Source organism: Macaca nemestrina, chromosome 15, assembly GCF_043159975.1.
Source record: "Macaca nemestrina isolate mMacNem1 chromosome 15, mMacNem.hap1, whole genome shotgun sequence".
Taxonomy (NCBI): Eukaryota; Metazoa; Chordata; class Mammalia; order Primates; family Cercopithecidae; genus Macaca; species Macaca nemestrina.
In genome coordinates this window covers 83117295-83144800 of record NC_092139.1, presented here as the reverse complement: position 1 = coordinate 83144800, position 27506 = coordinate 83117295, and the positions used below count along the sequence as shown (strand labels likewise).

Here is a 27506-nt window from a genome sequence, read left to right as displayed (position 1 = left end):
CCCTCCAGGCCTGGCACTCGCCCTCAACAAACATGGCGCCGACGGCCTCACGCGCCTCACGCCGCAGGCGCGTCAGGCGACGGGCCCGCAGGGCTTTCCCCGCGCGGCCCTCATCCCCTCAGACTGGCTGACAAGACAGGGAGCGGGAAGTATGGTCTGGCTGGTGGCGGTGTCCTGGGCGGCTCTCGGGCCGCTGTTGTGTGGCTGCGCGCAGGCGCTGCTGGGCGGGATGCTGTACACCTGGGAGAGCGCGTAGGGGCAGCGCAAGGAGCTCCACGCCTCTGAAGCTGCCAAGCCGACTTCTCCGGCAACCGAGGCCTGGGCTTCCAGGAGCAGAGGTACCGGCGACCGTTGCGAGAGGCGCCCGGAAGCCCGGCGTTGGGAATGGCGTAAGCCCCGGCGCCCGGCACGCTCCTTCACCTGAGTGCCCGGGAGCTGGGAGCCCTGAGGAGGTTAAAGGTCAACGGGCTTGGGGACGCGGTGTTGGAGGACGGGGGAACCGGGGGGACTAGGGAGACTCAGGAGGACCAGGGCGGGGAAGGCGGAAGGAGGAGAAAGCGCTCCTGTCTAGCCGCGTCCGGTGGCCAAGGCTGAGCCCTGGGAAGTGTCCTTTCTAATATTGATTTTTAGTTTTTGAAATGTTTTTGAGAGGGGGTTTGACCCTGCCGCCCAGGTTGGAGCGGAATGGCGCAATCCTAACTTCTGAGCTCAAGCGATTCTCCCGCCCCAGCCTTGCGGGTTAGCTGGGACCGCCATGCCTAATTTAAAAAAAAAAGAAAGAAAGAAAAGAAACTTGGTCGGGCTTGGTGGCTGACGCCTGTAATCCCAGCACCTTGGGAGGCCGAGGCGGCCGGATCACGTGAGGCCAGGAGTTCAAGACCAGCGCGGCCAACGTGGTGAAACCCCATCTCTACTAAAAATACAAAGTTAGCGGGGCGTGGTGATGAGCACCTGTAATCCCAGCTACTTGGGATGCAGAGGCAGGAGAATTGCTTGAACCAGGAAGGCGGAGGTTGCAGTGAGCCGAGATCAAGCCACTGCACTCCAGCCTGTGCGACAGACTGAGACTCCGTCTCAAAACAAAAACCAACTTTTTGGTTTTGTTTTGTTTTTTAAGATACAGGGTCTCAGTACGTTCTCCAGGCTGATCTCGAACTCCTGACCTCAAGTCCTCCTCCCACGTTGACTTCCCAAAGCGCTCATTACAGGCATGAGCCACCAGACACTCGTCATGCCTGAGGGGCAAGCCGTGCACAGAGCTGGGCCCGGGGATCGGAGGAGGGGACAGTTTAGACATTCTGAGATCGGCTCTGCCGAGGTGGGAAGGTAGCTTGGTTTTCAGGGTTCAGATAGAGGACAGACGGTGACATCAGACCAAGGACGCCACCCCTGTTGCCCTCTTGACTTGGATGTGGTCAGCAGAGAAGTGGGATCCGGTGAGGTCTGGGCCGCGTTTGCCTGGTCTACATCCTCTTTTTCTTTTTCTTTTTTTTTTTTTGTGAGAGAGTCTCGCTGTGTCACCCAGGCTGCAGTGTGATGGCACGATCTTGGCTCACTGCAGGCTCTGCCTCCTGGGTTCAAGCGATTCTCCTGCCTCAGCTTCCCGAGTAGCTGGGACTACAGGCGCCCGCCACCACTCCCAGTTAATTTTTGTATTTTTAGTAGAAATGGGGTTTCACCATATTGGCCAGGCTGGTCTCGAACTCCTGACCTTGTGATCCGCCTGCCTCTGCCTCCCAAAGTGCTGGGATTACAGGTGTGAACCACGGTGCCCAACCTACATCCTCTGTTTCTGACTTTGTGGTATTCAGTACAAGAGAAAGAGAGGAGAGGGCTGGCTGCCAGCGTGGGCCTCACTCACAGTGTCCTAAGCAAAGCTCCCCCATTCCCCTAACCAGCCTTCCTCCCTGTGACAGGCAGTGGGTCATTTGCATCTTAGTCACAGGTCTGAACTTTCTTGCCTTTGGCTGGGATGTGCCCCTGGGTTCACCCCTGTCTCGGGAGATACTGGGTGCTATCCGCTCCAACGAGGATCTCCTGGCCCCACTGGTCCAGGTGTACAACCTGCCCTGGCAGTGGACCTGTCATCAGCAAGTTATCTGTCTTTTCCACCAGGAGTCCCCGCCATGTGTCAGGGCTTGTGCTAGGCCTGGGACCACAGCTGTGCAGCACACTGGTCCCGGATCCCTTTGGGGGCCTAGGAGCTGAGCCCAGCCCTTCTCTTTGCAGTCTGGCCCCACCTTGGACATACCGGTTCTCTCCATCTTCAATGACATCAGCCAGGACTGGGCATTTTGTCAGCTGGGTGTGATATGAACGGGAGGTGACCCTGCTGAAGCAATGGATCCAGGACCTGCACACAAGAGTGGTGCTGAGGATTGGCAGTGCCCACTTCTATGCCATTGTGGTCAGTGTGGCCAGGAGCAGGCAGGGCGGGTGGGTGGGCACAGCTCCTGATCAGCATGGGACTGATTTCATGTGTTTGCCATTGTAAATACTGCTGCCATGACCATTTGTGTGCATGTGTGTTTTGGAGAGAAGGATTTCTTTTCCTCTGTGTATACCCCAGTGGTGGGATTGCTGGGTCAGATGGTAGTTCTGGTTCAAGTTCTTTGAGCAATCTCTCTGAAGTGCTCTCCATGGTGTCTGAACTACTTTGCATTTTCACCAAAAGTGGACCAGTGTCCTCTTTCTCTGCTGCCTCGCCAGTGTCTTTTTTTGTTTTTTAACTGCATTATCCCCATTCTGACCAGCGTGAGATAGATCACATTGTGCTTTTGATTTATATTTCTCTGATAATTAGGTTGAGCATATTTTCAATTTGTTGGTTGCTCATCATCATCTTTTGAGAAGTCTGTGTTTATATCCATTGCCTATTAATTATGAGGGTGGTTTTGCTAATTGATTTGTGTAAGGTCTTTAAGGTAGATTCTGGATATTAGAACTTGGTCTGGTGCATAGTTTGGGAACATTTTCTCTCATCTTGTATGTCGTCTGTCTACTCTGTGGGTAATTTCTTGTGTTGTGTGGTGGCTCTTTAGTGTATTAGGTCCCACATGTCGATTATTGCTGTTGTTGCAGTGTCATGTGGGGTCTTAGGCATATAAATGCTTTGTCAAAGCTGATGTCAAGAAGGGTATTTCCTAGGGTCTCTTGTAGGATTTTTGTACTTTGAGGTCTTCCACTTACATCTTTCATTCATCTGAGTGAACTTTGATACATGGTGAGAAGTAGATGCCTAGTGTTACTTACTCTTCTGCATATGGCTCGCCATTTATCCCAAGACTATTGAAAAGGGAGTTCTTTCCCCATTACTCATCATTGTGTATTTCATGCAGCATCAGGTGGTATGAAGTGTGTGGGTTTACAGGTTCTCTGTTCTCTTCCACTCATCCATGCAGAAGCAGGTCCCTAGAGTTTGAGTGCAATTTCATATCAGGGAGTGTCATGCATCCAATGTAGTTTGGATTTCTCAGAATTTCTTTGGAAATGCAGGGCATTTCCTGGTCTCACATGAACTTCAGCATTGTTTATTTCTATGTCTTTAAAACCAATTTGCTCTCTAGTATAGTTATACAATTAAAGAGTAGAGCGGGACATTTTAATCCATGCATATGTACCTTGTGTAATGATGAAAGCAAGGGATTGACTGACTATCTCTGTTACCTTGTGTGGTTATTATTTATTAGTTCTCTGTGGTCACAATATTCAGAATCCTTTTCAGCCTTTTTTGGAAAATATGGTAGGATACAGTTAACTCTAGACATCCTGCTGTGGAGTAGAACAGCTGAATTTATTCCCGTCATCTGAGTGTAACATTGCATCCATTTCCCAGTTCCTGTGCTGCCTCCCCAACCCCCAGGCTCTCTTCACTACTATGAAATGTTCTACTAGGAGATAAAATCATTTAGAGACAAAGTTGATCTCATTCTCATAGGCATGGAATCATGCCGTGTTTATTTCTCTATTCCTGGCTCATTTCATGGAAAATCATGTCCTCCAGGTTTCTGTACGTTGTTGCTAATGACATGGTTTCATGAATTTCTATGGCCGAGGAGGATTCCATTGTGTACCGCAGTTTCTTTATCCCTTTATCTGTGCATGAACAGGTAGGTTGATTGGATACCTTCGCTATTGTGCATAGTGCTACAATTGCCATAAGAAGGCCGATATCTCTTTAACATAACAGATTTCATGCGCTTTCTGTGTGTAACCAGTGGTGGTATTCCTAGGTGAACGGGTAGTTGTAAAATGTTTAAGGCACCTTCAACTGTTTTCCTTCATGTGTATAGTAATGTACATTCCCACCAATAGTGTATAAAATCTCTTTTTCTGCACTTCTACATTGGCCACTGCCTGCAAATGTATGGGATTTTTCTTGTTTTTGGTAAGTTTCATCCTAATTAGAGTGAGAGGTATCTGAGTGTGGTTTGCACTTAGACATGTGTGTGATGATTAGTGAAGCTGAGCAGCTTCTCTTCGACCTGTCAGTCAATTTCATGATTACTTTTCAGATGTGCCTGTTGAGGTTTTTTGCCCAGTTTTAGCTTGGGTATTAGATTTTGTTCATTTTCCCAGAGTAGTGTTAGTTTCTCATACATGTTAGATTGCAATCCCTTTCACAGATATGTTTCTGCTGAACTTTCTTTCAATGTGTAGGATGCCTTCTTTTTTTTATTATTATTACACTTTATGTTCTAGGGTACATGTGCACAACATGCAGGTTTGTTACATATGCATACATGTGCCACGTTGGTGTGCCGCACCCATTAACTCATCATTTACATTAGGTATATCTCCTATTCTATCCCTCCCCCAACCCCCGGACCCACCACAGGCCCCAGTGTGTGATGTTCCCCTTCCTGTGTCCAAGTGTTCTCACTGTTCAATTCCCACCTATGAGTGAGAACATGTGGTGTTTGGTTTTCTGTTCTTGAGATAGTTTGCTGAGAATGATGGTTTCCAGCGTCATCCATGTCCCTACAATGGACATGAACTCATCAGGATGCCTTCTTTAATGGTTCATTGTTTCTCTTTCCCATGCGGAGGCTCTCAAATGATGTATAGTCCCGTGTGTTTGTATTTATATTTGTTAGCAGTGATTTTTGTGTCCCATCCAAAAAGAACAAAAAATAAGAAAGAAAAAGTAATGCCAAATCAATTTCATGGCCTAAGGGTTTGCTGCCATAGATACTTTTTGCTGTTGTTTTCTTTCTTTTTTGCAAACTGCATGCATAGACACAAGTTTTGCTGAAATAAACTCCCACTTTTCTTATAGGAGCTTTGTGGCTCCAGGACTGGATTGAAGTGTTTATTTTGTGTTGATTTGGGGGTATCATATTTCAGACCCTGAAATGTTGATTTCTTTGACTTGTTTTTGTCTGATATACCACAATGGGGCTTGTGTTCTTGTGTTCAAATTAAGCTGTGGGACATCCTTTAGATATTGGGTTCAAACAATTCTCTCCTTCCTTGATGTTCCCTTAGGGGAGAGGTGTCAGAAAGTCTGGGAAGATCCATAGTGGGAAAAGTTTATCTGTATTTCCTGGAGACTCGTGGCCAGCTCCCTTGTCCACAGGACTTCTGGAGAAGGCCAGCCCTACCACTTGCATAAATACCTCCCATCTCCAGCCCTTCAGTAAATATTTAAGTGATTCATTAAATATTTACAACTTAAAAAAGTAGAGTAACCCAGTGGAACTTGAATTTAACTAGAATTTAGGTTTGAGAGTAACTGGTCAGTAGAACAAGTGACATAGATTGGGTGACATACTGTGGTTTTTAAGTGTTTTTTTGTTTGTTTGTTTTATTTTTTGTTTTCCTTAAACAGAGTTAGCAATAATTAATTTGAATAAAGAAGGAAAACATTAAACGGTTGGCAGGTGTAACGCGAATGCTATTCCATGACTTGTTCAGCCATAGCCTCAATTTGACATGCTAGACGATGAATCCTAAAGACTGGTATACGGTTACTGCACTGGAGTTATGTTCTCATTCCAACAACTATAGAACATTCTGAATAGTGTTTTAAAATTTTATTTTAACAAAAGCTAAGAAAAAAACCGTTACTTATACATTAAAGAAAATAAACATAAAATGGTTTCCCGCCTGACATGCAAAAGTCCCATGACCTGATCCTGGCCAGCAGGAGTATCTGGTATTGAGGAGCGGGGTCAAGATGTAGCTGAGCTGCCAGCCACCTAGATGTGATTTCCTGGTGTCTCCGGTCTGGATGAAGGATGATGCAGAGCCCGTGTTCTGGCCAGCATCCCAATAGGGCCCAGCCACTGCAGGATGTTTCCCACCTACTGGGATTCGGGCTCCAGCTGACAGGACAGCTTGTAGCTGCAGGACAGAGAGGCAGCTGTGAGGCCACCATGAGCCACACATCGGGTCCCTTCTCATTGCCTGCCCAGCTGGAATCCTGGGTCCCCAGCAGTCCCCATGCAACAGGGCTTGATGCTGGCAGTGGAGTCATGGCCATAGGCTCTCTGCAGCTGTCCACAGGAGAGCCTCCTCTAGGCCAGGTGGGGTGGCTGACACCTTTACTGTCAGTACTTTGGGAGGCTGAGGTGGGTGGATTGCTTGAGGCCAGGAGTTTGAGACCAGCCTGGACATCATCGTGAAACCCCACCTGTACCAGAACAACAACAGGAGAACAACCGCACACGGTGGTGGATAGCAGTAGTGCCAGCTGCTTGGGAGGCTGAGGAAGGGCTTGAGCCCAGGAGGCAGATGTTGCAGTGAGCAGAGATGGTGACACTGCAGTGCAGCCTGGGCGACAGAGCCAGACCACATTTAAAAAAAAAATGGAGAGCCTTCTCCCACCCTCTGCCCATGTGCCAGGCCCTCACCTCTCCTTTTCACTGAGCTGCTCCATTCTTGAGAAACAAGTGACAAATTTCTGCAGAGGCCGAAGCCTGTAATTCATGGCAGCCACTTGGAGCAGCTGCATTTCTTGCAGAACTCGGACCTCCTAGAGACAGAGGACAGGATGCTGACAGGGCCTGGGTGGAAGACACTGAGGGGACCTTTGGCAGGCAGGGAGAAGGGGCTGGTCCCTGGGACCATTCTGTGAAGGGGCCCCATGCAGCCCCCAGCCTGTTCTCAGAGTTGGATGTGAACAGCCCCTCCTGCAGGAACTTGTCTTTGATTCCAGTGCCTTTCCCACTCTCTCCACTGGGATAGGTCTCCTCCTCCTCCTGTGTGTGTCAAACCCTCCCAGTAAACCTAAGATGTAGAGGATGGAGCCAGGGAGTGTCCTGCCCAGGGTGGACTGTGACGTCCACATCCCCAACCTCATCCAACGAGAATGCCCCAGCTGTTCACCTTCTTCCTCTTGTTGCTGTTGCCCTGGAAGTCAGATAGAGCCCATCAGAAAGGTCCCTGGCCCACAACAGCCCCACCCCATCCCTTCCCATGCTGCACTACTGCCAGGGCCACCAGGGTCAGGGGATGTGCACATGACAGAACTTGAACCTGCCTCAGGCTCCGAGGTCTAGGGTGGGGGTCATGGGAGCTGAGGCTCAGGGACCTTCTGCCCCAACCCTCTGAGATGACAGACAGAGAAACTGAGGTCTCTCGTAGAAAGAAAGTGCTCAGTGACCCTGGAATTGCCTGCCCTTGGAAAGGCTCAATTTCACCCTCCTATTATGGGACTACCCTAGGGAGAGGCTGAGTCCAGCTCAGCCCACAGCTCAGCATCGTTGCAGTCAGGTAGCTCTGCAGCGTCACCACTCAGGGATAGGGACTGGTGACTGCCATGGAGCCTCTGTCAGTCAGAGGTAATGAGATGGGCCTGGCACCCCCTCCCACAGGAGCAGCTGTGAGACTCTCAGGAGAGGAGGTTTTCCAAGGGCTGAGATCTAAGGGCTCCGTCCAGGCCCCTCTCCTCCCAAGCCTCAGGATCCTGGTTCCCAAGCAGCCTGCCCCAGGCTCACTCACATCCAGATCATCCGGGATGGCCGAATCCAACCTGTGTAACTCAGTCAGAAAATCCCCCAGGAAGGGGACCACGCCCTGTGCCATGGAGGGGTGGGGAGGTGGGAGGGGTAGTGGTGATGACTATTGACCCTGAGGTGCCTGCCCAAGGCCCTGTCCCATGAAATCCCATCAGCCCCTGTCTCCCAGAACCCCCCTCCCCAGGTCTCCCAGTTGTAGCAGCCAAAGACCCTCAGCTACCTTTCCCAATTCTCTGCCTCCTCTATTCCAGCTGACCTCCAAGTCTGGCAGTCACTCCTAGTTACCTCTATGGTGGGATTTTAACAAGTCACAAGGGCCTGTGGTCCCAACCTTACCCTTCCCCACATCCACTCTGAGTTCTGCTTTCCCAGACCCTTGCTCTGGTCTCTCCAATGGAGGTTTTCCAGGCCCAGTGGCCATAGGAGGACAGGACTGGGGAGGAAGCCCCCGCTGTCTTGATACGGAGGTCTCCAGCTGGTGGGGAAAAGAGCCCTGTCCTCTGATCCCCTGTGGTCCCTCCATGCCACAGTCTCACTCACCTTATTCTGCCTCCGCAGCCTCATCTGGGCTCTCTGGGGGTTCCTCTCCTGGGTGGCCACCTTAAAGCTCCCCGCCTGCCAGGTGTCAGAGACAGGGACAGTGAGGCTGTCTTCTGTTTCCCCAGGTACACCCCAGCCACCCCACACTTGGAACCCCAGGGACTGGCGTGAGTCACCTGGCACAGTGTTCATACAACTGGCCAGCTCCACACTCCCTGTGTGTGTCACCCAATCATGCAGCCAGGCCTCCCTGAGACTGTTTCCTCTTCTGTAAAGAGCCATGAAAACCACAGCTACCTCACAGTGCCTCCTGAGTACTGTTTCCTGTAGCTGTTGTCATTGTTCTCCCCCTCATCCCTCTGAGGAAGAACCATTCAGGAGCACCCTCCAATTGCTTTCTTTTCTCGAACCTCATTTCCACCCTGTGAGGCCCGCACTACAGGCTCAGCATCCCTTCATTTTCCAGATAAAGAAACAGAGACCAAGAGTGGGCAGTGACTCCCCAGGGCCCTAAAAGAGAGAGCACCTCCTCCCCCTACGGGAGGCTCTGTCTCGGCTGCCTTCACCGCACATCCCAGCACCACCACCCATCAGGGTCTTGTTCTCTGGAGTCTCTGAGTGTCTAGGACTCCAGCCTTGCAGAGTCGTGATGGGAAAGGGACAGGGCATTTTAGGAGACCTGGTTAAATGGCACCTGCGTATCTGAGCCCCACCGGAGTCTCTGCCACACAAACTGGGTTTGCGCCATGCCAAATCCACGGTTTGGCCTCGTCAGTGATCCCCCAGGGGAGTTCCATGCACAGAACTCTCTCTTCCTCCACTCAGGATGTGGCCTCCTGAGGCGACATCTCTGACGGATATGGCAGGGTTTTCCAGAATCCTGGGTGGGGTGGCATGTTGCCTTCTCATTTGCATGGAGTTTCGGAGATCTGGTTGGGGAGGATCCCCTAGGAATGCATGGATCCTCCAGATACTTGTCATGAGCCTTTGTCACTGCTAATTGTTGAGAATCCTGTGACACGACCATTTTCAGATGTCTGCAAAGGGCAGAGCGGGGAGTCCCAGCAAACACATATATGTGTCCTGAGTTTGCCCATTGGTACCCATAGCTGGGCAGTCTACTGGACTCCCTGGCACATGAGCTTCCTCTGTTGTTGTTTCCCCCAGTGTGGACTGCAGTCCCTGCCCATGGAGGTGCGCTGCAGACAGATGCAGCAGCAGAGGCCTGGCTTCCTGAGGAATTGCTGGCCAGTTTGAGGAAGGAAGAAAGTCCCACCTACAATGACCACCCGCCAGCCTGGAGGAAGCTCCATGCCAGCAGCATTGACCAGCATGGGAGCCAGAGCCCTGCTAATGCTGCAGCTCATCACCCCCACTCAGAAGCCCAGCAGCCATTGCCACATCCCATTTCCAGGACCTCCTGTCCCCGTGCCCCCACGCGCCCATGGACCCACACACCTTTCCTCCTGTTTGCCCAAAGTAGGCATGGAGGGAATTTTTCAAGTGCACTTTTTGTAGGTAAGTCAAAACATTACAAAATAACCACTGCACACCAGGTCCAATGCCCTTCCAAACTCACTCTTTTCTCAGACCCTTAAACACTTGTGCCGAATCTCCCAGACTCCACTGTACCTTGATCAGCAGGTCCCTCTTCACTGCAGTGTCCTTTTTGCAGAGTTCTTTTAGATATTTTGTGCTCTTGCTATTGACAGATGAAAGAAAAAAGGGTAAATTTGGGAATCACGGGAGAGATTTGTGAGTTCCAATCCCTTTTGTTTGAAAACTCAATGAATCTCGGCTTCCTGCGTGAGAGTTTCCAGTGGGGTCGTCTGATGACAAGGGCTCCAGAGGACCAGGGTGTGACTGTCATGCTCCTCCCCTGGCCCATCTCCACTTCACATGAGCCCCCGCGTGTTCACAGTTAGCTTCCAGCTGGACACAGTTCCACTGCTGGGTACAAACACCTGAAAGCCTCCAATTGGCTCCAGTCTGTTCCTGATGGTTAAAAAACCTTCCTCCTGAGTTAGAAATCCTTGCCTAGGAGTCCAGGGCAGCTTAGTGACCACACCCACTAGCCCATCCCTACCTCCACCGTCCCTGTTCTCCAAGAACCTTTCAGAGTCGTTGAGGGCACATGGGGAGACCTATGGGTCCCTAGGTCAACTCTGGTGCTCCCGTGGAGGGAGCTCCTCACCTGGACACTCCTGCCCACGTCTTGTGTAGCCGATGTATTGGGTTGCTGCGCAGAGCAGAGACGATGGCGTGCACTGAGGAGAAGTTGTTGAGGCGTAGGCACTCCTGGAGAGGGAAGAGTGAGCTGTGAGGTCCAGAGTTGGAGTCCGACCCACTTCAGCCTCAGCCCCCTCTGCTGAGATCTCCCTTCCTGAATGAAGCAGAGGCCCAGGGAGCCTCAGGATGGTACACCTGGGGCTGAGTGAATGTCACTCATCTAGGAAGATTTCAGTTCAACCCAAGGAAGATCCCAGGTCAGAAGTGAGCAGCCACTACTGGGCCATGGGGGTCAAGGTCAGGGAAGCTCTGGGAAGAAGGGCTTAGGGGATGTGCAGGGCTCAGGCTAGAGATACAGATGCCAATCCTGAAAGCCGATGGCGGAGAAGAGGCAGTTCCCCATTTTGAGAGAGGGAATCCCAAGGCCCAACCATGGCTTACCCTGGCCACCTTGATCCAGTGCTCCACCACCCTGGCCCTGTCCTGGGCCCTCATGCTGTGGTCCCCGAGGCAGGAGGTGGTGACACAGTTGGTGAGCCTGTTGAAGTGTGCAATGGTGGCACAAACTGTGGGTGCCACATGCTCACTCCCCTTCTGATGTCGTTGGCCCCAGATGGAGCCCGTGCATTCGTAGAGTTCCACCTTCTTGAACAGCTCCTTTGGGGGAGGAGGAGAGTGTCACGGACACAGCACAGCCCAGCTCAGAGTCACCCACAGTCCCAGGCAGGAAGTGAGCTCACAGTCATCCACAGTCTCTGGCATGAACAGAGCTGGAGCTGAGAAAGCTTTAAAATATGCTCCAGACCTGTGGGAGTCCCTGCATTTGGTTTTCTGCCCACCGAGGGCCCTGAATGCATCATGGCCCAGAACCCAACAAGGGTGGAAAGTGAGAGTGACGTTTTCTTCCAGGCCATTCTCACTCCAGGAACTAGAAGGTGGCTCAGGCCTGCCCATCCTGAGGCCTCTACTTCCTCCCATCCCAATCAGCCCTCTACTCCTTCTCTCCATACCGGTGCAGTTTCCTTGCAGCAACTGCAACCTTGGGCTCTGTTTGGGTGTCTGCCATAGAATCTAATATGCATGAGATACCTAATAAGTGCTGAGGGTAGTGAGGCTCCTGAGCAGCTGGGTGAGTGACCCATGGCCCTGCCTGCCCCTCACTGATCACCTGCCCTGTCCTGCTTTCTGTCCATCCCCTGTCATTCAGTCTGCACAGTCACTCTGTGCAGCTGGTACGGGTGATTTCCCATCTCTGCTGTCCACATGCAGACAGGGAAGGCTTGTGGGTGAGGAAACTCATCCAGATCCCATGGTTGGTAAGAAGTGGGGCTGAAACTGGACCCAGGGCATTGGCTGCTCTTCAGGGAGAGGCTGGTCTGAGACAGCTGGTGCCAGACGCACAGCCTGCAAAGCCCAGCTGCTCACCGCATCTATGAGGGTCAGCTGCTCTGCCAGCAGCCTGGGAGGGAAGGTGGTGATGTCAGGCCGCTCCTCAGTGTGTTGGCTCTTGACAGTCCTGGGACAGGGACAGGGTGACTCTGGGGCTGACTGTGGCTCCAGCACTGTTCCTGGAGGGGGCCCTTCCCCTGGTGCTGGTGCTGGTGTTGAATGTCGATATCCTTGTGCATCCAGGGCTACAGGTGACTCTGGCTCCAGAGCAGGCGGCAGTTCTGCCAGCAGTGGTGGCGCTGGCTCCAGGGCCAGCATTGTTAATGCGTGTTGCCCAGGAGGTGGAGCAGGATCTGGAAAAGGAGAAAAGGTCACCATTCCAGTCACTCCTCACTGGGATTTCCAAGTATAGAAATGACTGGATGGAAATTAAGGGAATTGTACCCCGAAAACACCAGCCCTGGAAAGTCTTCTCACCATCTGGCTTGGCCTCCTTGGGCTCCGGAAGCACCAACTGGCCTAGGACAATTCCCTGATGGTCCTCCAAGCCCAGTCCAGGCCAGGTGAAGGTCCTGAAGGCCAGCTTTATCCAGAAAGATGACCGTTGCAGGGCCTGGCAGCAAACTGAAGTGTTTTCAGGGGGCCAGGTGAACAAAATGGAGCCGGTGGTGCTGGAGATGGAGTGGACAGCTGAGTCAGAGGCCTGGCCTTCTCCCACACAACCCTCCAGGGCACCCTTGTGTGGTTCTGGGTCCCTGGCCTCTTGCTGCCTGTGTAGAGGACAGCCCCACCCTACCCCAAGCCATCAGTGCTGTCCTGGAAGGGGCAGACCTGGCCATGTAGCAGGGCTGTACGGACCCTTCTGCGCCCCAGCGTCCCACTGACATTCTCTTCCCAATGGCCCTGGAGCACAGCACTGTGCACCTGGGCACTCAAGACTGCAGCTCCAGGCAGATTTGTGAGCAGCTTGCTCATCAAAGCTCCAGCTCTGGTCCTGGGGTGAGGAGGGTAGGGGCAGATGTTGGGTGGAGGAGGACAGGGAGAGCTGGGAAGGCACGGTGCTGGGGATGGGTCTCTCAGTGGCCAGTTGTGACCTCAACCTCACATCTCCTTTGCAAGGGACCTAAGTCTCCATTTACAGAACTCACTATTTGCCTCGTGCAGGGGAAGTCCCCAGATGTCAGCCTTGTTGTGGGAATTACAAGACATATGAACCCCAGGGCTCCTTTAGTCTCTCCCCAGCCAGAGTCCACATATTTCCCCCCATGTTTTGTGGGTGAAGAGGCCCTTCAGAACCCTAAGTCCCCCCAGGTGATACTTGTTGGGCTCCGTCATTCTAGTCAGGATCTGGGAGGATGCCACCATACGTAGAGGAGGCCATGAGGGTTTCACCTCTAACATTCTGAAGATACCATTTGTTTATTGTGTCTACTGTGAGCACCTGACTCTGAGTAGAATTGAGGCCCAGGGATTGTCATCTGCCTTGTTTATGAAATTGTGCCAAGTCAGAAGAAGAACGATGCACAAATGAAGTGTTTTGTATGTATGTGTTGAATGAGTGAACCCCAACCATTGGAGAAACTCAGTGAGCCTCTCCAGATGTCAGAGAGGGCCTGTGGCTCCTTTCTCAGCATGAAGGGACCCCACTTCTGTCTGTATCAAGGAGAAAGTCCAGCCAGAAGGAAACTCAGACATCGTTTACTAATGCCATTGCAGACTTGCTTTCTATGTGCCTTTCCAAACAGGAAGAGAGATGGGCCATTGTGGCAGAATGCTGAGAGCTGCTTCAGTGAGGGGGAAGAGAAAAGTAATAAAGAGGAATCACAGCACCCACAGCAGATTGTCCAGAGTTTTAGGCTGTAGGGACCCCTTTGTTTGCTGTGTCTTAGATCATTCAGTCCCTACAAGAACCCTGTGAGGTTCATCTTCTCATCACTCCCTGTTCCAGAGGAGCCAACTGAGGCTCCAAGAGGTGCATCTTCAAGACACAGCCAGTAGGGGACAGTGGCACCTCGGTGCCTTGGAGGGGATGGACACTCACCTTCTAACCAGTAGTTCCAAAAAGTGTGGCACGGTGATAAAGTCCCAGGAGGGACCCAGGCAGGTGGCATAGGAGGAGATGGGTTTAGTTAGAAAGGCTGGAACCAGGGACTCCAACAGCTTCTCCCTTGTGCTGGGCTGGAAAGTTGGCATCCTGCAGATCTCATTTTCATACTAGGGGGACAAGGAGGGACATGAGAGTCAGTGGTAACACCATGAACCACCAGAGGATCGGGATCTGGAACTCACACCAAGAAGCATCAACCCTTCAGGGACTTGTGCATGTGGAGAACCTGGGTGCCCATGGTGAAAAGGGTTCTAGGCTTTCAAGGTAAAATTGCATGTGAGGATGGGGAAGGATAAAATGATTCATGCCTTCAAGGCATCAGCATGGTGAATGTGAGCTGTGGGGCAACAGCACCCTCTGTATCAACAGCCTGGATGAAGAGCATCATCCCTGCACTCCTCAAAAATCACCCTCATGGTGGAGAAGAGGAGACGAGGGCTTTTGGATGTCAGATGCTTGCTCAGCAGCACCCGGGTCAGAAGAGAGCACCTTCCACAGGGAGGACTGGATGAAATTCCCTCTAGGCCACCTGAGGCTCTGCTTCTTATATGGAAGGGAAGGGTCTGGGGAGGTCTCATCCCCTCCTTATTTTAGTGACAGCACACCGGACAAGATGCTCTAGAATTACCCTTTGACTTAAAGGGATATGATTGTTTTTGTTCTTTAACATGAATGTGAGTCTGGAGAAACAGCTACGGCCATCCCAGCCCTGGTCAAGGGGAAAGTGCCGGAAGACTCCAGGGTGGGAGGAAGCGCATCCCAAGGCCCAGGATCTGCCAGGCGACTCGTGGAAGAGAAAACGCAGGCAGGTATTGAAAGCGGGAAAGCTTACGGAAATGTATGGTTTAAAGTGGAAATGAAACAAGGTGATTCTCTCTGCCACACAGACAACAGATTGACAAAAAGTTAAGAACATATTAGTATTCAGGGGAGGTTGTGTTCAAAGAAGCAGCTACGTTTAGAGGCTGCTGGTGACCCTGTGAGCAGCTGGAGCCCTTTTGGAAAGTTAACTGGCTACACCTGTTGAAACTTGCTATCTGCAGATCCTTTCACCCAGATTTCCCTTTCCCGGGTGTGTGTCTTCCGCAGGGGATTTGTGTATTTTATGGGTTGAATTGTGTCCCCTCCCCCAAATGTAACTGTTTCTATTCTCAACCCCAGAGACTCAGAATGTGACTGTGTTTGGACACAGAGTTCTCCAAGAGGTAATTCAGGAGAAGTGAGTTCATTAGGGTGGCCCCTAAGTTAATAGGCCTGCGCTTCTTACAAGGAGAGGTGGTCAGTGCACAGAGAAATTCAAGAGAAGACCCTGTCCTGACTGAGATAGAAATCAGCCATCTCTAAGGCAAGGAGAGAGGCCCAGAGAAACCACCCCAGACTGACAGTTGGACCTTAGGCTTCCAGTCTCCAGAATTGTGAGGAACCAGATTTCTGTGGTTAAGCCATTCAGTCAGCGTGCATGTTATGGCAGCCCTGGCAAACTGCTCCAGCCTATTAGGACACACATAGGATTATGCTCCCTGTAGAAAGGCTGCCTAGAAAGGGAATTTTATCATGACAAGCTCCACCAGCACTGAGAGGCTGACCCGCTGTGGAGCATGGCCTCCCTTAAGGAATATTACAGTGACATGCAAGAGTGCAGCAGCTGCCCGGTGTGTCTGCAGGGATGAGTTCTCTGAGATGACACTTTCAACACAGATGCATAGAGTAGCTTCACCTTCTTTTGTTGTAATCACCACCCCCCCATCTTGTTTGTGTAGAAGTGTTGGATTTTAAGTCCTGGAAGAGGTCAGCAGGGCAGGGGAGCTGCCTGTTGCTGGACATACACTTAGGGTGGGGAGTTAAAATGATAACAGTATAAGTATGTGCTACAATGTTACCATCATACCCAATTCTTGTAGCAACATGCTGAGATACTCCTGGCATAGCATCAAGTGAAAACAGAAGGATTTTCTCTGATCTTCCTCTGATAGGTGAAAGTGACTTTGCCTGTAACCAAGTTGCCACTGGGGACTAATGGCAGCCAGATTCCTTTGGGAGAGGACAGTGGCTCACTCAAGTGTGAAAGCCCTAGGACAGAGCCTAGGGAATCCCCATATTCGTGTTTGAGTCCTGGGCCCACCCTGGTTTTCTGGAATCCCTGTCTGTGGAGACCCTTCTGTGTCCAGTCTCACCCCAGACCAGCACTGGCCGTGGTTGGTAGCAGGGGGCCCCTGCCCTTCTTTGAAGAAGATGGAGAAATGGAATCCATCCAACAGCTCCTGCTTGATCTGCTGTGTGGAGCTCTGCAAAGAGAGTGAGCCAGGCGAAGAGGTGTCAGTGGCCTGCCTGGCTGACCCCATAGTGGGACACCCCCATTAGAACTCCTCCCTGGCACCCCCTTCCCCAACAGGATTTGGCACATAGGAGCATCTGCGTAGACCTCCAGCCAGAGGAGCTTGAGGTCTCTGGCAGATGACAGCTTGAGGTCCTGGGATTCAGATCTGAGCAGACAAACTGTGTCCTTGACACTCACCTTCCCATCCTGAAGGCATGGTCTGGGCTGTGAACCTGACATAGTGACCAGGCTCCCAACCCCCGACAACCTACCTGCTCCTGTCCAGGGAGGGCCCCTCTTCTCCTGTTTCCCCCAAACACATGGGGAGGGGCTCAGCACTGCCCTAATGGGCACAGTTGAGGCCTGGCCTGGACGGGCCTGCCCTGGGCCCTGTGTTACCTGTGGGTGCCTTCTGGCAAAGGGCCAGAGGCGTCGAGGGTGAGGGTTGTACCAATGTCTATATTCTCGAGAAACAGTCTCATTTTGTCCTCTCCTGCGATGAGGAGGTCGGCAGCATGTTGGGACACAGCAGGAGAACATGTTGTTCTCTGGAGTGTCGACTATCAACTGAGCTGGAAATGGGGGTGTGTGTATAATATGGGTGCCTAGTTACCAGAATTCTAAGTTCTGTTGGGGTCTGTCAGTAAGGAAGTGAGGTCACATCTTGTAGGTTCCATCCTGTAAGCACCTCCTTTCCATAAGACCTACTCAAAGGCCCCACTGGGCTTCTGGCCGCTCACCCTCCCCCATTGTTTCCTTGGAGGATGGCTCAACTTTAGGAGCATGGGTAGACTTCCATTCAAAGCCCAGCTCCCACTTGTAGCTTGGTGATCTTGAGGAAGTCATAGAACATCCCTGTGCCTGTTTTCTCCTCTGAGAAATGGCGTCAGTGATAATTGCTTCCCTTTTTAATCACAGAAAATAAAGCATGCAAAGAAGTTAACTTGGTGCCATTGGGTGGCGAGTGAGAGCCCAGCAAACCGGAGACATAAGCTTGCCCACATCAGTGGTGACGACTGCGGAGAATGGGTGAGGCTGGGACAGGAATCAGGCCAGCCTGCCAGAGCCCAGGAACGGGTGAAGGGTAAGAGTGAGCTCCTCACCTGGAATTCTCAGGGAACAGAGACATGCAGGGGCTGTGGGGAGCACAATCATCAGGGCTGCTCTCGTTCCCCTGGTTCCCTCCGTATCTGATGTAGTCCCAGGGCCCCTCTCCCTGTGTTTCCTCTCTGCCCTGCTTTCTTCCTGGCTGCCCTCCCAGGACTCATTTTTGGCCCTGATCAGGTGGAGTCTTGAGGTAACAATAGGCCTATTAGTAACTCCTCTGAGGTTCAACCCACCTTTTGTTGAGACCTCTGAGCTTAGTCAGAGACCTCCTCCTGCTGGGACCTGAGAGAGGGCTGGAGGGAGCTGACAGTGCAATGGCAGTTTTTCCTGGGGCTGCCGCTCCAGGGTCCAGTGGCAGGTATCTGCTGAATTTCATCTTTCTTTTGGGTCTCTGGGGTTCTGAGGTGTGATTTTCCCTCTGAAGACAGGCGGAGCCCCTGGTGGGTGCCTTCACCTCAGAAATGGGTCCCCCTGAGCTGGGAGCTGTGCTCTACCCTCAGTGTGCTAGGACACCTCTCACCTGGCCCTGCCCATTCTGGCTTCTGAAGCCCACAGAGAGGGTCTGTAGAAATTGTTAGATATGAAAGGGCTACAAATAAGTTACAGGAAGTGTATTTACATAACTCAGTTGTTTTCAGACATTACTGTACTTTTATTCAGCAGAGGAGATATTTTAAAATGCGAATACCCTGTGTCACCCTGCGGAGATTTGGATTTATTTGATGAGGCAGATGACAGGCATCTTTGGTTTTTTGTTTGCTTGTTTGATTGTAACAGGATCTTGTGCTGTGGCCCAGGTTGTAGCACAGTGGCATGATCATGGGCACTGCAACCTTGACCTCCCAGGCTCAAGGAATCCTCCCTTCTCAGCCTCCCAAGTGGGTGGGACTATGGGCATATACCACCATGCCATGCTAATATTTGTGTTTTGTAGAGACAGGGTCTCACTATTCCACCCAGGCTGTCCTTAAAGTCCTAACCTCAAGCTGTACTCCTGCCTCTGCCTCCCACAATGCTGAGTTTACAGACGTGAGCTACTGTGCCTGACCCTGTATCTTTTAAGAGCTTCCCTAGTGCTTTGAAGAGGCACCCAAGCAAAGAAGGCTTTGCTTGCAGAAGGCTTGTGGAACCCTGTTGAGGCTGCATCTTCTTCACAGCCATCAGATTGTTCCCTGAGGTATCTGCTTAGCAGTGCACAGGCTATTTATATGGAGGGCTTTGGGGAGCTGTTGGGTTTGGGTTTGGCTGGGGCATGAGTGTTGGCTGTGGGATCATCACAACCAGGTCCTATGGGACACCCAGTCTGGGATCCTTCTTCCCAGACCACCATCCTGCCTGTCACCGCTCCTATGGCAGGTCCACAGCTGCTTGCTGGAAGGGTGTTGGGAAGTATTGGTCCTCCAGCTGTCACGTCCTCCTGTTCGGCTGAATCCCAGCGATCCTCACTTGGAGTCTGGGTCTCAGAAGGGTGTGGCCCTGGGTTCTTGGCTGGCTGAGCTGGTGCTTTTGCAGCCTCTGGGGCTCTTGTGTGTGAGGCCTGACCTGAGTTGCTTCAGGAAACTTTCACCCCTGAGGCTGCCTCCTGCTTAACAGCAGAATCTTTGTGTGGAGATCTGGCTGGCCTCCCTGGCCACCATTCCAAGCCTGTCCTCATATTTTTATCCCTCTCATTTTTTCATCTTCCTCACCAAAGATAGGTTGCTTTATCTTGACGGTTTTTTTTTTTTTTTCCATGTGGATTCCTGAACACCATCCAGCCCCTTGTTCTCTCCCCAGCCAGCTCACACTCATTTGTCACAGCTCCTGGGACTCCCATTGACAGATAGAGAACAGCCCCCCACAGTGGACTGTGCTGTTCTGTTTGCACCCTTAAATTTATCTTGCTTACAGAATGCCACTTCTGCAAACTAATCAAGCAGAGGGAAGTGGCTCATGGATATGCACCCTTGCTCATCCTGTTTGAAAAGGTATCCAGCTCTGATTTCTTTTTTCGTTGAGAGGGAAGATCATTCTTGTCACCCAGGCTGGAGTTCAGTGGCACAATGTTGACTCACTGCTACCTCCACCTCCTGGTTCAAGTGATTCTCCTGCCTCAGCCTCCCAAGTAACTTGGTTTACAGGTACGTACCACCACGTTCTCCTAAGCTTTTTTAAATTTTTTTAGTAGAGGTGAGGTTTCACCATGTTGGTCAGGCTGGTCTTGAACTTTTGACCTCAAGTGATCCACCTGCCTTGGCCTCCCAAAGTACTGGAATTACAGGCATGGGCCACCATGCCTGGCCCCAGTTCTGAATTCTTAAGAAACTCTCGAGAGGTTCTAGGTCAGCACTGATAGACCTGGGTTCTGCAGTGCTGGGTGCGGTGGCTCACACCTGGACTGCTAGCACTTTGGGAGACCAAGGTCAGAGGCTCTCTTGAGCCCAGGAGTTTGAGACCAGTCTGCACAACATAGAGCCCATCTCTACAAAATATTTAAGATTTGTTGTGGCCAGGCAAGGTGGCTGACACCTGTAACCCCAGCATTTTGGGAGGCCGAGGTGGGTGGATCACGAGGTCAGGAGTTCGAGTCCAACCTGACCAACATGGTGAAACCTCGTGTCTACTAAGAAAATACAAAGATTAGCTGCGCGTGGTGGTGTGCACCTGTAATCCCAGTTACTCAGGAGGCTGAAGCAGGAGAACTGCTTGAACCAGGGAGGCAGAGGTTGTAGTGAGTCAAGATCCTGTCACTGCACTCCAGTCTGGGTGGCAGAGCGAGACTCCATCTCAAAAAAATAAGAAAAATAAAAAATAAAATTAGTTGGTTATGGTTGTGCTTGCCTGTAGTCCCAGCTACTTGGGACGCTGAGGTGGGAGGATTGTTAGAGCCCAGTAGGTCAAGGCTGCCGTCTGCCATGATTGCACCACTGTGCTCCCACCTGGGGGACAGAGTGAGACCTTGTTTCAAAAAAGAACCGTTGCAATGATAGAAATGCCCCATATATGCACTGTGTGAAATGGTGGCCACTAGTTACATGTGGCTATTGAGGTCTTGATATATGACTAGAATAGCTGAATTTATTTAGTTTAATTAAAGATATATATTTTTTTGACACAGCTTTACTCTGTTGCCCAGGCTGGAGTGCAGTGGCATAATCACAGCTCATTGCTCAACCTTCTGGGCTCAAATGATCCTACCTCCTCAGCCCCCGAAGTGGCTGGAACCACAGGCATGCGTCACCACAGCTGGCTAATATTTAAACTTTTGGAGAGACTGAGTCTCACTGTATTGCCTAGGCTGGTCTTGAACTCCTGGGCTCAAGTGATCCTCCTGCCTTGACCTCCCAAAGTGCTGGGATTAGAGACCTGAGCTGCCATGCCCATCTAGGTTTAATTTCATTATACATACATACATACATACATACATACATACATACATACATATATTTATTTACTTATGATAGGGTCTCGCTCTGTCACCCAGGCTGGAGTGCAGTGGCACAGTCTTGGCTCACTGCAACCTCTGCTTCCCAGGCTTCATCAATGCTCCTGTCTCAGACTCTCATGTACCTGGGATGATTGTGTGTGCCACACCACCGGGGTAATTTTTTTTTTTTTTTTTTGTATTTCTTGTAGAGACAGTGGTCTCATTATGTTGTCCAGGCTGGTCACAAACTCCTGGGCTCAAGTCATCCTCCTGCCTCCACCTCCCAAAGTACTGGGATTACAGGTGTGAGCCACTAAGCCCATCCTGAATTACTGATTTTTACATACTGTATAAACTTTTACATCCTACTTGTTCTTACTTTTGTTAAATGTGGCCTAAAGCTGCCTCATAAACAGCGAACTATATCCTAATTTAAGCATGTAAGCATTTCACTAAAGGAATATACAAGTAAAATTTTAAAGAAAGAAAATAAGAAAAAGTGCATAAACATTTGGGAAAAGGCCTTTAGGCCTTGTCAGTTTGTAGAATGTATTTATTTTCACTATGCTGGGGACTCCATTTCCAGTATTAAGGTCCATTCCCAGAAGGTGGATTTGGTGAGCATGAGAAAAGGGGTGGGGGAGTAATCGTACAAACAATTGTGTCCAGTCCAGGTTCCTAGGACCAGAGGGACCCCTCTATATGACAGAGGTGCCCGACAGCCGTACCTGATGTGTACCCTCAGAATGACTTTATGGTCGAAGAAGAAAGTGTGTTCAGAGCCCCAAGCTAAGGAATCAGGAGTGGCAAGATCCTGGAAGGATGCCAACCTGTGAAACTCTGAGTCAAGAGGTCAAGCTGGGCACTTGGTTTCTCAGGTCGACCGCTTGGCCCTCTTCCAAGTTGCACTTTCCTTCTTTCCTTTACTTCCTGTTCTAAAGTTTTTTAATAACCATTTTTTTAAAATACTATCTCACTCTATAGCCCAGGCTGGAGTGCAATGGCTCAATCTCATCTCTCTGCAACCTCCACCTCCCAGGTTCAAGAGATTCTCCTGCCTCAGCCTCCCAAGTAGCTGGGATTACAGGCACTCACCATCACATCCAGCTAATTTTTGTATTTTTAGTAGAGACATGGTTTTACCATGTTGGCCAGGCTGGTCTCGAACTCCTGATCTCGGGTGATCCACTCGACTCACCCTCCCAAAGTACTGGGATTACAGGCATGAGCCACTACCCCCTTTCCTGGCCTGCTTTTTAAAAAAATTTTACTCCTGCTCTGCAACTTGCCTCTATCTGGTATCTACCTTATGATCCTCAGTCAAATTCTTTCTTCTGAGGAGGCAAGAATTGAGGTTGTTTCAGTTGTGTATGGATTCATCACCGGGAACTCGGATACCTTCCACCGGTAACAGGTCGAGGATGCTAGGTGAAAATGTTATGGACGCTGCATGCTTTTTACAAATGTAGTGGTTCTCATGTCCAGCCACAGCCACTGCACCTGTGTGAAAGTCCCCTTAATAAACCTATGTCTTTTTCACTGTCTCCAGATCTCTTCCTCTACCCTTCCACACGGTGCCTTCCCTACTGGAGTAAAGTGGGGTTCTGCAGGGTACCCTCTCCCTGCAATTTTTTTTTTTTTTTTTTTTTTTGAGATAGATTCTTGCTCTGTCACCCAGGTTGGACTGCAGTGGTGTGACCTCGGCTCACTGCAACCTTCGCCTCCTGGGTTCAAGTGATTCTTCAGCCTCAGCCTCCTGAATAGCTGGGATTACAGGCACCTGCTATCATGCTTGGCTCCCTTTTGTTTTGTTTTGTTTTGTTTTGTTTTTTAGTATTTTCAGTAGAGAGGGGGTTTCGACATGTTGGCCAGGCTGGTCTCGAACTCCTGGCCTCAAGTGATCCCCCCCACCTCAGCGTCCCAAAGTGCTGGGATTACAGGCGTGAGCCACTGCACTTGGCCTCTCTCCCTGTATCTTCGTGTATCTTCAAAGCCAAGAAGGAGCTTCTGTCCCCTTGGTTAGAGTCAGGGTCCCAGAGGTCCAGGGTCAAGGCTACGGCCGCCTCCCAAGGACATGCATCCCTGCAAGAGGCTGCATCCAGCAGTCATGGAAGAGGCTCCGCTGGGGCCTGCTCGAATTCCTGCTGGGGAAAGCAAGTGGAGGTGCCCCTTGAAGAAACGGGGATGCCACCAATCTCAGGGGTTCTGTCCTGGTCTGTGGCCCTGGATCGTCCAGCCTCTGCTGGGATGGGAAGCAGACGACGCCCTTCTTGGCTGGAGCTGAGGGTGGGGGTCCCGCTTCCCCAAAGGCCTATCCCTGGATTTCAGCCACAGGTCCTACTGGGCAGCGTCTGGCGCCGCCCCGGCCCTCCAGGCCTGGCACTCGCCCTAAACAAACATGGCGCCGACGGCCTCACGCGCCTCACGCCGCAGGCGCGTCGCGCGACAGGCCCGCAGGGCTCCGCGGGCGCCGCTCTCATCCCCTCAGACTGGCTGACAAGACAGGGAGCGGGAACTATGACCTGGATGGTGGCTGTGTCCGGGGCCGCTCTGGGGCCGCTGTTGTGTGGCTGCGCGCAGGCGCTGCTGGGCTGGATGCTGTACACCGGGGAGAGCGCGTCGCGGGAGCGCAAGGAGCTCCACCGCCTCTGAGGCTTCCCAGCCCACTTCTCCGTCAACCGACGCCTGGGCTTCCAGGAGCAGAGGTACCGGTGACCGTTAGGAGAGGCGCCCGGAAACCCGGCGTTGGGAATGGGTAAGCCCCGGCGCCCTGCACCCTCCTTCACCTGAGTGCCCCAGAACTGGGGGCCTGGAGGAGGTTAAAGGTCAACGGGCTTGGGGGCGCCTGGTTGGAGGATGGGGGAACCGGGAGGACTAGGGGGACCCGGGAGGGCCAGGGCGGAGGAGGCGTTAGGAGGAGGAAGAGCTCCTGTCCAGCCGCGTCCTGAGGCGAAGGCTGAGCCCGGGCAGTGTCCTTTCTAATATTGATTTTTAGTTTTTGAAATGTTTTTGAGACGGGGTTTGACCCTGCCGCCCAGGTTGGAGCGGAATGGCGCAATCCTAACTTCTGAGCTCAAGCGATTCTCCCGCCCCAGCCTTGCAATTTAGCTGGGACCGCCATGCCTAATTAAAAAAAAAAAGAAAGAAAAGAAACTTGGTCGGGCTTGGTGGCTCACGCCTGTAATCCCAGCACCTTGGGAGGCCCAGGCGGCCGGATCACCTGAGGCCAGGAGTTCAAGACCAGCCCGGCCAACGTGGTGAAACCCCGTCTCTACTAAAAATACAAAGTTAGCCGGGCGTGGTGATGAGCACCTGTAATCCCAGCTACTTGGGAGGCAGAGGCAGGAGAATTGCTTGAACCAGGAAGGCGGAGGTTGCAGTGAGCCGAGATCAGGCCACTGCACTCCAGCCTGTGCGACAGACTGAGACCCTGTCTCAAAACAAAAACCAACTTTTTGGTTTTGTTTTGTTTTTTAAGATACAGGGTCTCAGTACGTTATGCAGGCGGATCTCAAACTCCTGACCTCAAGCCATCCTCCCACGTTGACTTCCCAAAGTACCGATTATAGGCATGAGCCACCAGACACTCGTCAGGCCTGAGGGGCAGGCCCTGCACAGAGCTGGGCCCGGGGATCAGGAGGAGGGGACAGTTTAGACATTCTGATGTCGGCTCTGCTGAGGGGGGAAGGTAGCTTGGTTTTCAGGGTTCAGATAGAGGACAGACAGTGACATCAGGCCGAGGATGCCACCCCTGTTGCCCTCCTGACTTGGAAGTGGTCAGCAGAGAAGTGGAATCCGGTGAAGTCTGGGCCTCGTTTGCCTGTTCTACCTCCTCTTTTTCTTTGTCTTTTTTTTTTTTTTGAGAGAGAGTCTCACTGTGTCACCCAGGCTGCAGTGCGATGGCATGATATCCAAGGGGATGGCTCACTGCAGCCTCCGTCTCCTGGGTTCAAGCGATTCTCCTGCCTCAGCCTCCCTAGTAGCTGGGACTACAGGCGCCTGCCACCACTCCCAGTTAATTTTTGTATTTTTAGTAGAGATGGGGTTTCACCATATTGGCCAAGTTGGTCTCGAACTCCTGACCTTGTGATCCGCCTGCCTCTGCTTCCCAAAGTGCTGGGATTACAGGTATTAACCACCATACCCAGCCTACATCCTCTGTTTCTGTTTTTGTGGTATTCAGTACAAGAGAAAGAGAGGAGAGGGCTGGCTGCCAGCATGGGCCTCACTCACAGTGTCCTAAGCAGAGCTGCCCCTCCCCCTAACCAGCCTTTCTTCCTCTGACAGGCAGTGGGTCATTTGCATCTTAGTCACAGGTCTGAACTTTCTTGCCTTCGGCTGGGATGTGCCCCTGGGTTCACCCCTGTCTCGGGAGATACTGGGTGCCATCCGCCCCAATGAGGATCTCCTGACCCCAGTGTCCCAGGTGTACAACCTGCCCTGGCAGTGGACCTGTCATCAGCAAGCTATCTGTCTTTTCCGCCAGGAGTCCCCGCCATGTGTCAGGGCTTGTTCTAGGTCTGGGGGCACAGCTGTGCAGCACACTGGTCCCGGATCCCTTTGGGGGCTTAGGAGCTGAGCCCAGCCCTTCTCTTTGCAGTCGGGCCCCACCTTGGACATACCGGTTCTCTGCATCTTCAATGATATCAGCCAGGACTGGGCATTTTGTCAGCTGGGTGTGGCATGAACGGGAGGTGACCCTGCTGAAGCAATGGATCCAGGACCTGCACACAAGAGCGATGCTGAGGATTGGCAGTGCCCACTTCTATGCCATTGTGGTCAGTATGGCCAGGAGTAGGCAGGGCGGGTGGGTGGGCACAGCTGCTGAACAGCACGGGACCGTCAGATTCCACCCACAGCCTGTCTCCTGGGTTGGGAAGGTGGGGGGCCTTACCCTGCCCTGGGGGCTGTGCCCTGTGTAGGGGGATAGGTGGCCTGATCTACCCCACTGGGATGTCATTCTTCCTGTCTGACTGGCAGGCTCCTGAGCCCCATGCTGCGGGTTATGTGAGGGAGTGTCCGATAGCAGAGCCCCTCCTCATGTCCCGACCTGCCACCCCCTTCCTATATCTCCTATGTCTGCAGTGGGTGAATGGTGTCCACACGCTAGAGCATGAAAGGGGCTACCTCCCCTTCGAGGCTGACGTCAGCAGCCTGTTCCACGTGGGTCCCCTGCCCTCCCGCCTCTGAGTCACTGTCGCCATCAAGAGCACGCTCACCCCCCCCCACCCTGCCACCAGGGACCATCCGTATGTGACCGACATGTCCAAGTGGGTACCATCTTGCCTCCACTGCACACACCCATCTTCCCGCCCCACCCTGTGGTCTTCCTGCCAGGGACAGGGTGGCCTTCGCAGAGAGGAGGCCCTGATCTGGGGAGGCATGTGAGCTGAGGGCAAAAGACCCGTGGCAAGGGCCCAGCGAACCACAGTCCTCCCGCCCTCGGTATCCCAAGGGTTACTTTATCCAGAACACAGACTTTGACTTCTTCAACTACACAGGACTGCAGCGGTCTGTGCTTCTGTACACGACACCAACTACCTGCATCGATGACATCACCATCACCACCGGCGTGAAGCGAGACAGTGGTGACGGCTTCTGGTAGGATCCTCCCTCAGCGGGGCCCAGGGTGGCTCTGTTTGTTCCCTATTTGGAAAACTCTCCCAGGAAAAAGGTTCTCCCGGCATCTCTAAACCTTCACAGGTTCCCATCCATCTACGAAGCTAAAATCCAGGCTGTCTGAGCGGACACGGGCTCCTGAGATCACTCATGTGGTTGATCTCGCTTGGAGAAGAGGGGTCTGGCGTAACGTCACATAGCTCAGGCTGGCACTCCTGTCCCTTTCCCACGGTGCTGCTCTCACTCTAGCTCCCCTTGCTACACATCGTGGTCAAGGAACAGGCAACTTTGAAGGGCCGGGTGTGGTGGGTGACGCCTGTCATCCCAGCTCTTTGTAGGGAGGACTTGGTAGGAGGATCACTTCAGGCCAAGAGTTCAAGACCAGCCTGGGCAACATAGTGAGACCATCACCCCAAAAAATTAAAAAATTCATCAGGCATGGTGATGCGTGCTGGTAGTCCCAGCTACTGAGGCAGGAGAATCAGTTGAGCATGGGAGGTCAAGGGTGCAGTGAGCTGTGACCGCGTCACTGCACTCTGGTCTGGGCAACAGAGGGAGACCCTGGCTCTTGTATTTGTTTTTGAGCTGGAATCTCATTCTGTAGGATCCCAGACTGGAGGGCACTGGTGCACTCTTGGGTTCACTGCAACGTCTGCCTCCCAAGTTCAAGTGATTCTCTCCCTCAGCCTCCCGAGTAGCAGGGATTACAGGCACCTTCCACCGTGTCCAGCTAATTTTTGTGGGTTTTTTTTTAGTAGAGCAAGGGTTTCACCATGTAGGCCTGGTTGGTCTTGAACTCTTGACCTCAGATGACTCACCTGCCTTGGCCTC

The 27506-nt window shown here is 52.0% G+C and overlaps 2 protein-coding genes across 11 annotated transcripts; one reads left to right on the top strand and one right to left on the bottom strand.

Annotated features, from left to right (window-relative positions):
- The first annotated feature begins 79 nt into the window (after positions 1-79).
- On the top strand, positions 80-26513 carry LOC139355359 (uncharacterized). 6 transcript variants are annotated; one of them, XM_071079864.1, is made up of 8 exons: positions 80-452; positions 2230-2407; positions 9669-10019; positions 14338-15035; positions 17462-17627; positions 23391-23811; positions 25657-25834; positions 26142-26513. In XM_071079864.1, the coding sequence occupies exons 4-8, from the start codon at positions 14895-14897 to the stop codon at positions 26244-26246; spliced, it is 1011 nt and encodes a 336-aa protein (XP_070935965.1). In that variant the 5' UTR covers positions 80-452; positions 2230-2407; positions 9669-10019; positions 14338-14894; the 3' UTR covers positions 26247-26513. The 6 variants fall into 6 exon arrangements, 1 of the variants encoding a protein (XP_070935965.1); XR_011613830.1 differs by lacking the exons at positions 14338-15035; positions 23391-23811; positions 25657-25834; positions 26142-26513 and adding exons at positions 18585-18827; positions 19656-19770; positions 21726-22600 and having other exon boundaries at positions 82-338; XR_011613826.1 differs by lacking the exons at positions 14338-15035; positions 23391-23811; positions 25657-25834; positions 26142-26513 and adding exons at positions 18585-18827; positions 19541-19770; positions 21726-22600 and having other exon boundaries at positions 82-338.
- On the bottom strand, positions 6141-17786 carry LOC105464688 (ral-GDS-related protein-like). 5 transcript variants are annotated; one of them, XM_071079859.1, is made up of 13 exons: positions 17647-17786; positions 16401-16511; positions 14161-14333; positions 12597-12790; positions 12156-12472; positions 11172-11387; positions 10696-10799; positions 10134-10203; positions 8502-8576; positions 7945-8019; positions 7330-7353; positions 6855-6976; positions 6141-6345 (listed from the first exon to the last, which is right to left on the bottom strand). In XM_071079859.1, the coding sequence occupies exons 3-13, from the start codon at positions 14310-14312 to the stop codon at positions 6306-6308; spliced, it is 1389 nt and encodes a 462-aa protein (XP_070935960.1). In that variant the 5' UTR covers positions 14313-14333; positions 16401-16511; positions 17647-17786; the 3' UTR covers positions 6141-6305. The 5 variants fall into 5 exon arrangements, with proteins under 5 accessions (XP_070935960.1, XP_070935958.1, XP_070935959.1 ...); XM_071079857.1 differs by lacking the exon at positions 17647-17786 and adding an exon at positions 16943-17194; XM_071079858.1 differs by lacking the exons at positions 16401-16511; positions 17647-17786 and adding an exon at positions 16943-17195.
- Positions 26514-27506: the final 993 nt, after the last annotated feature.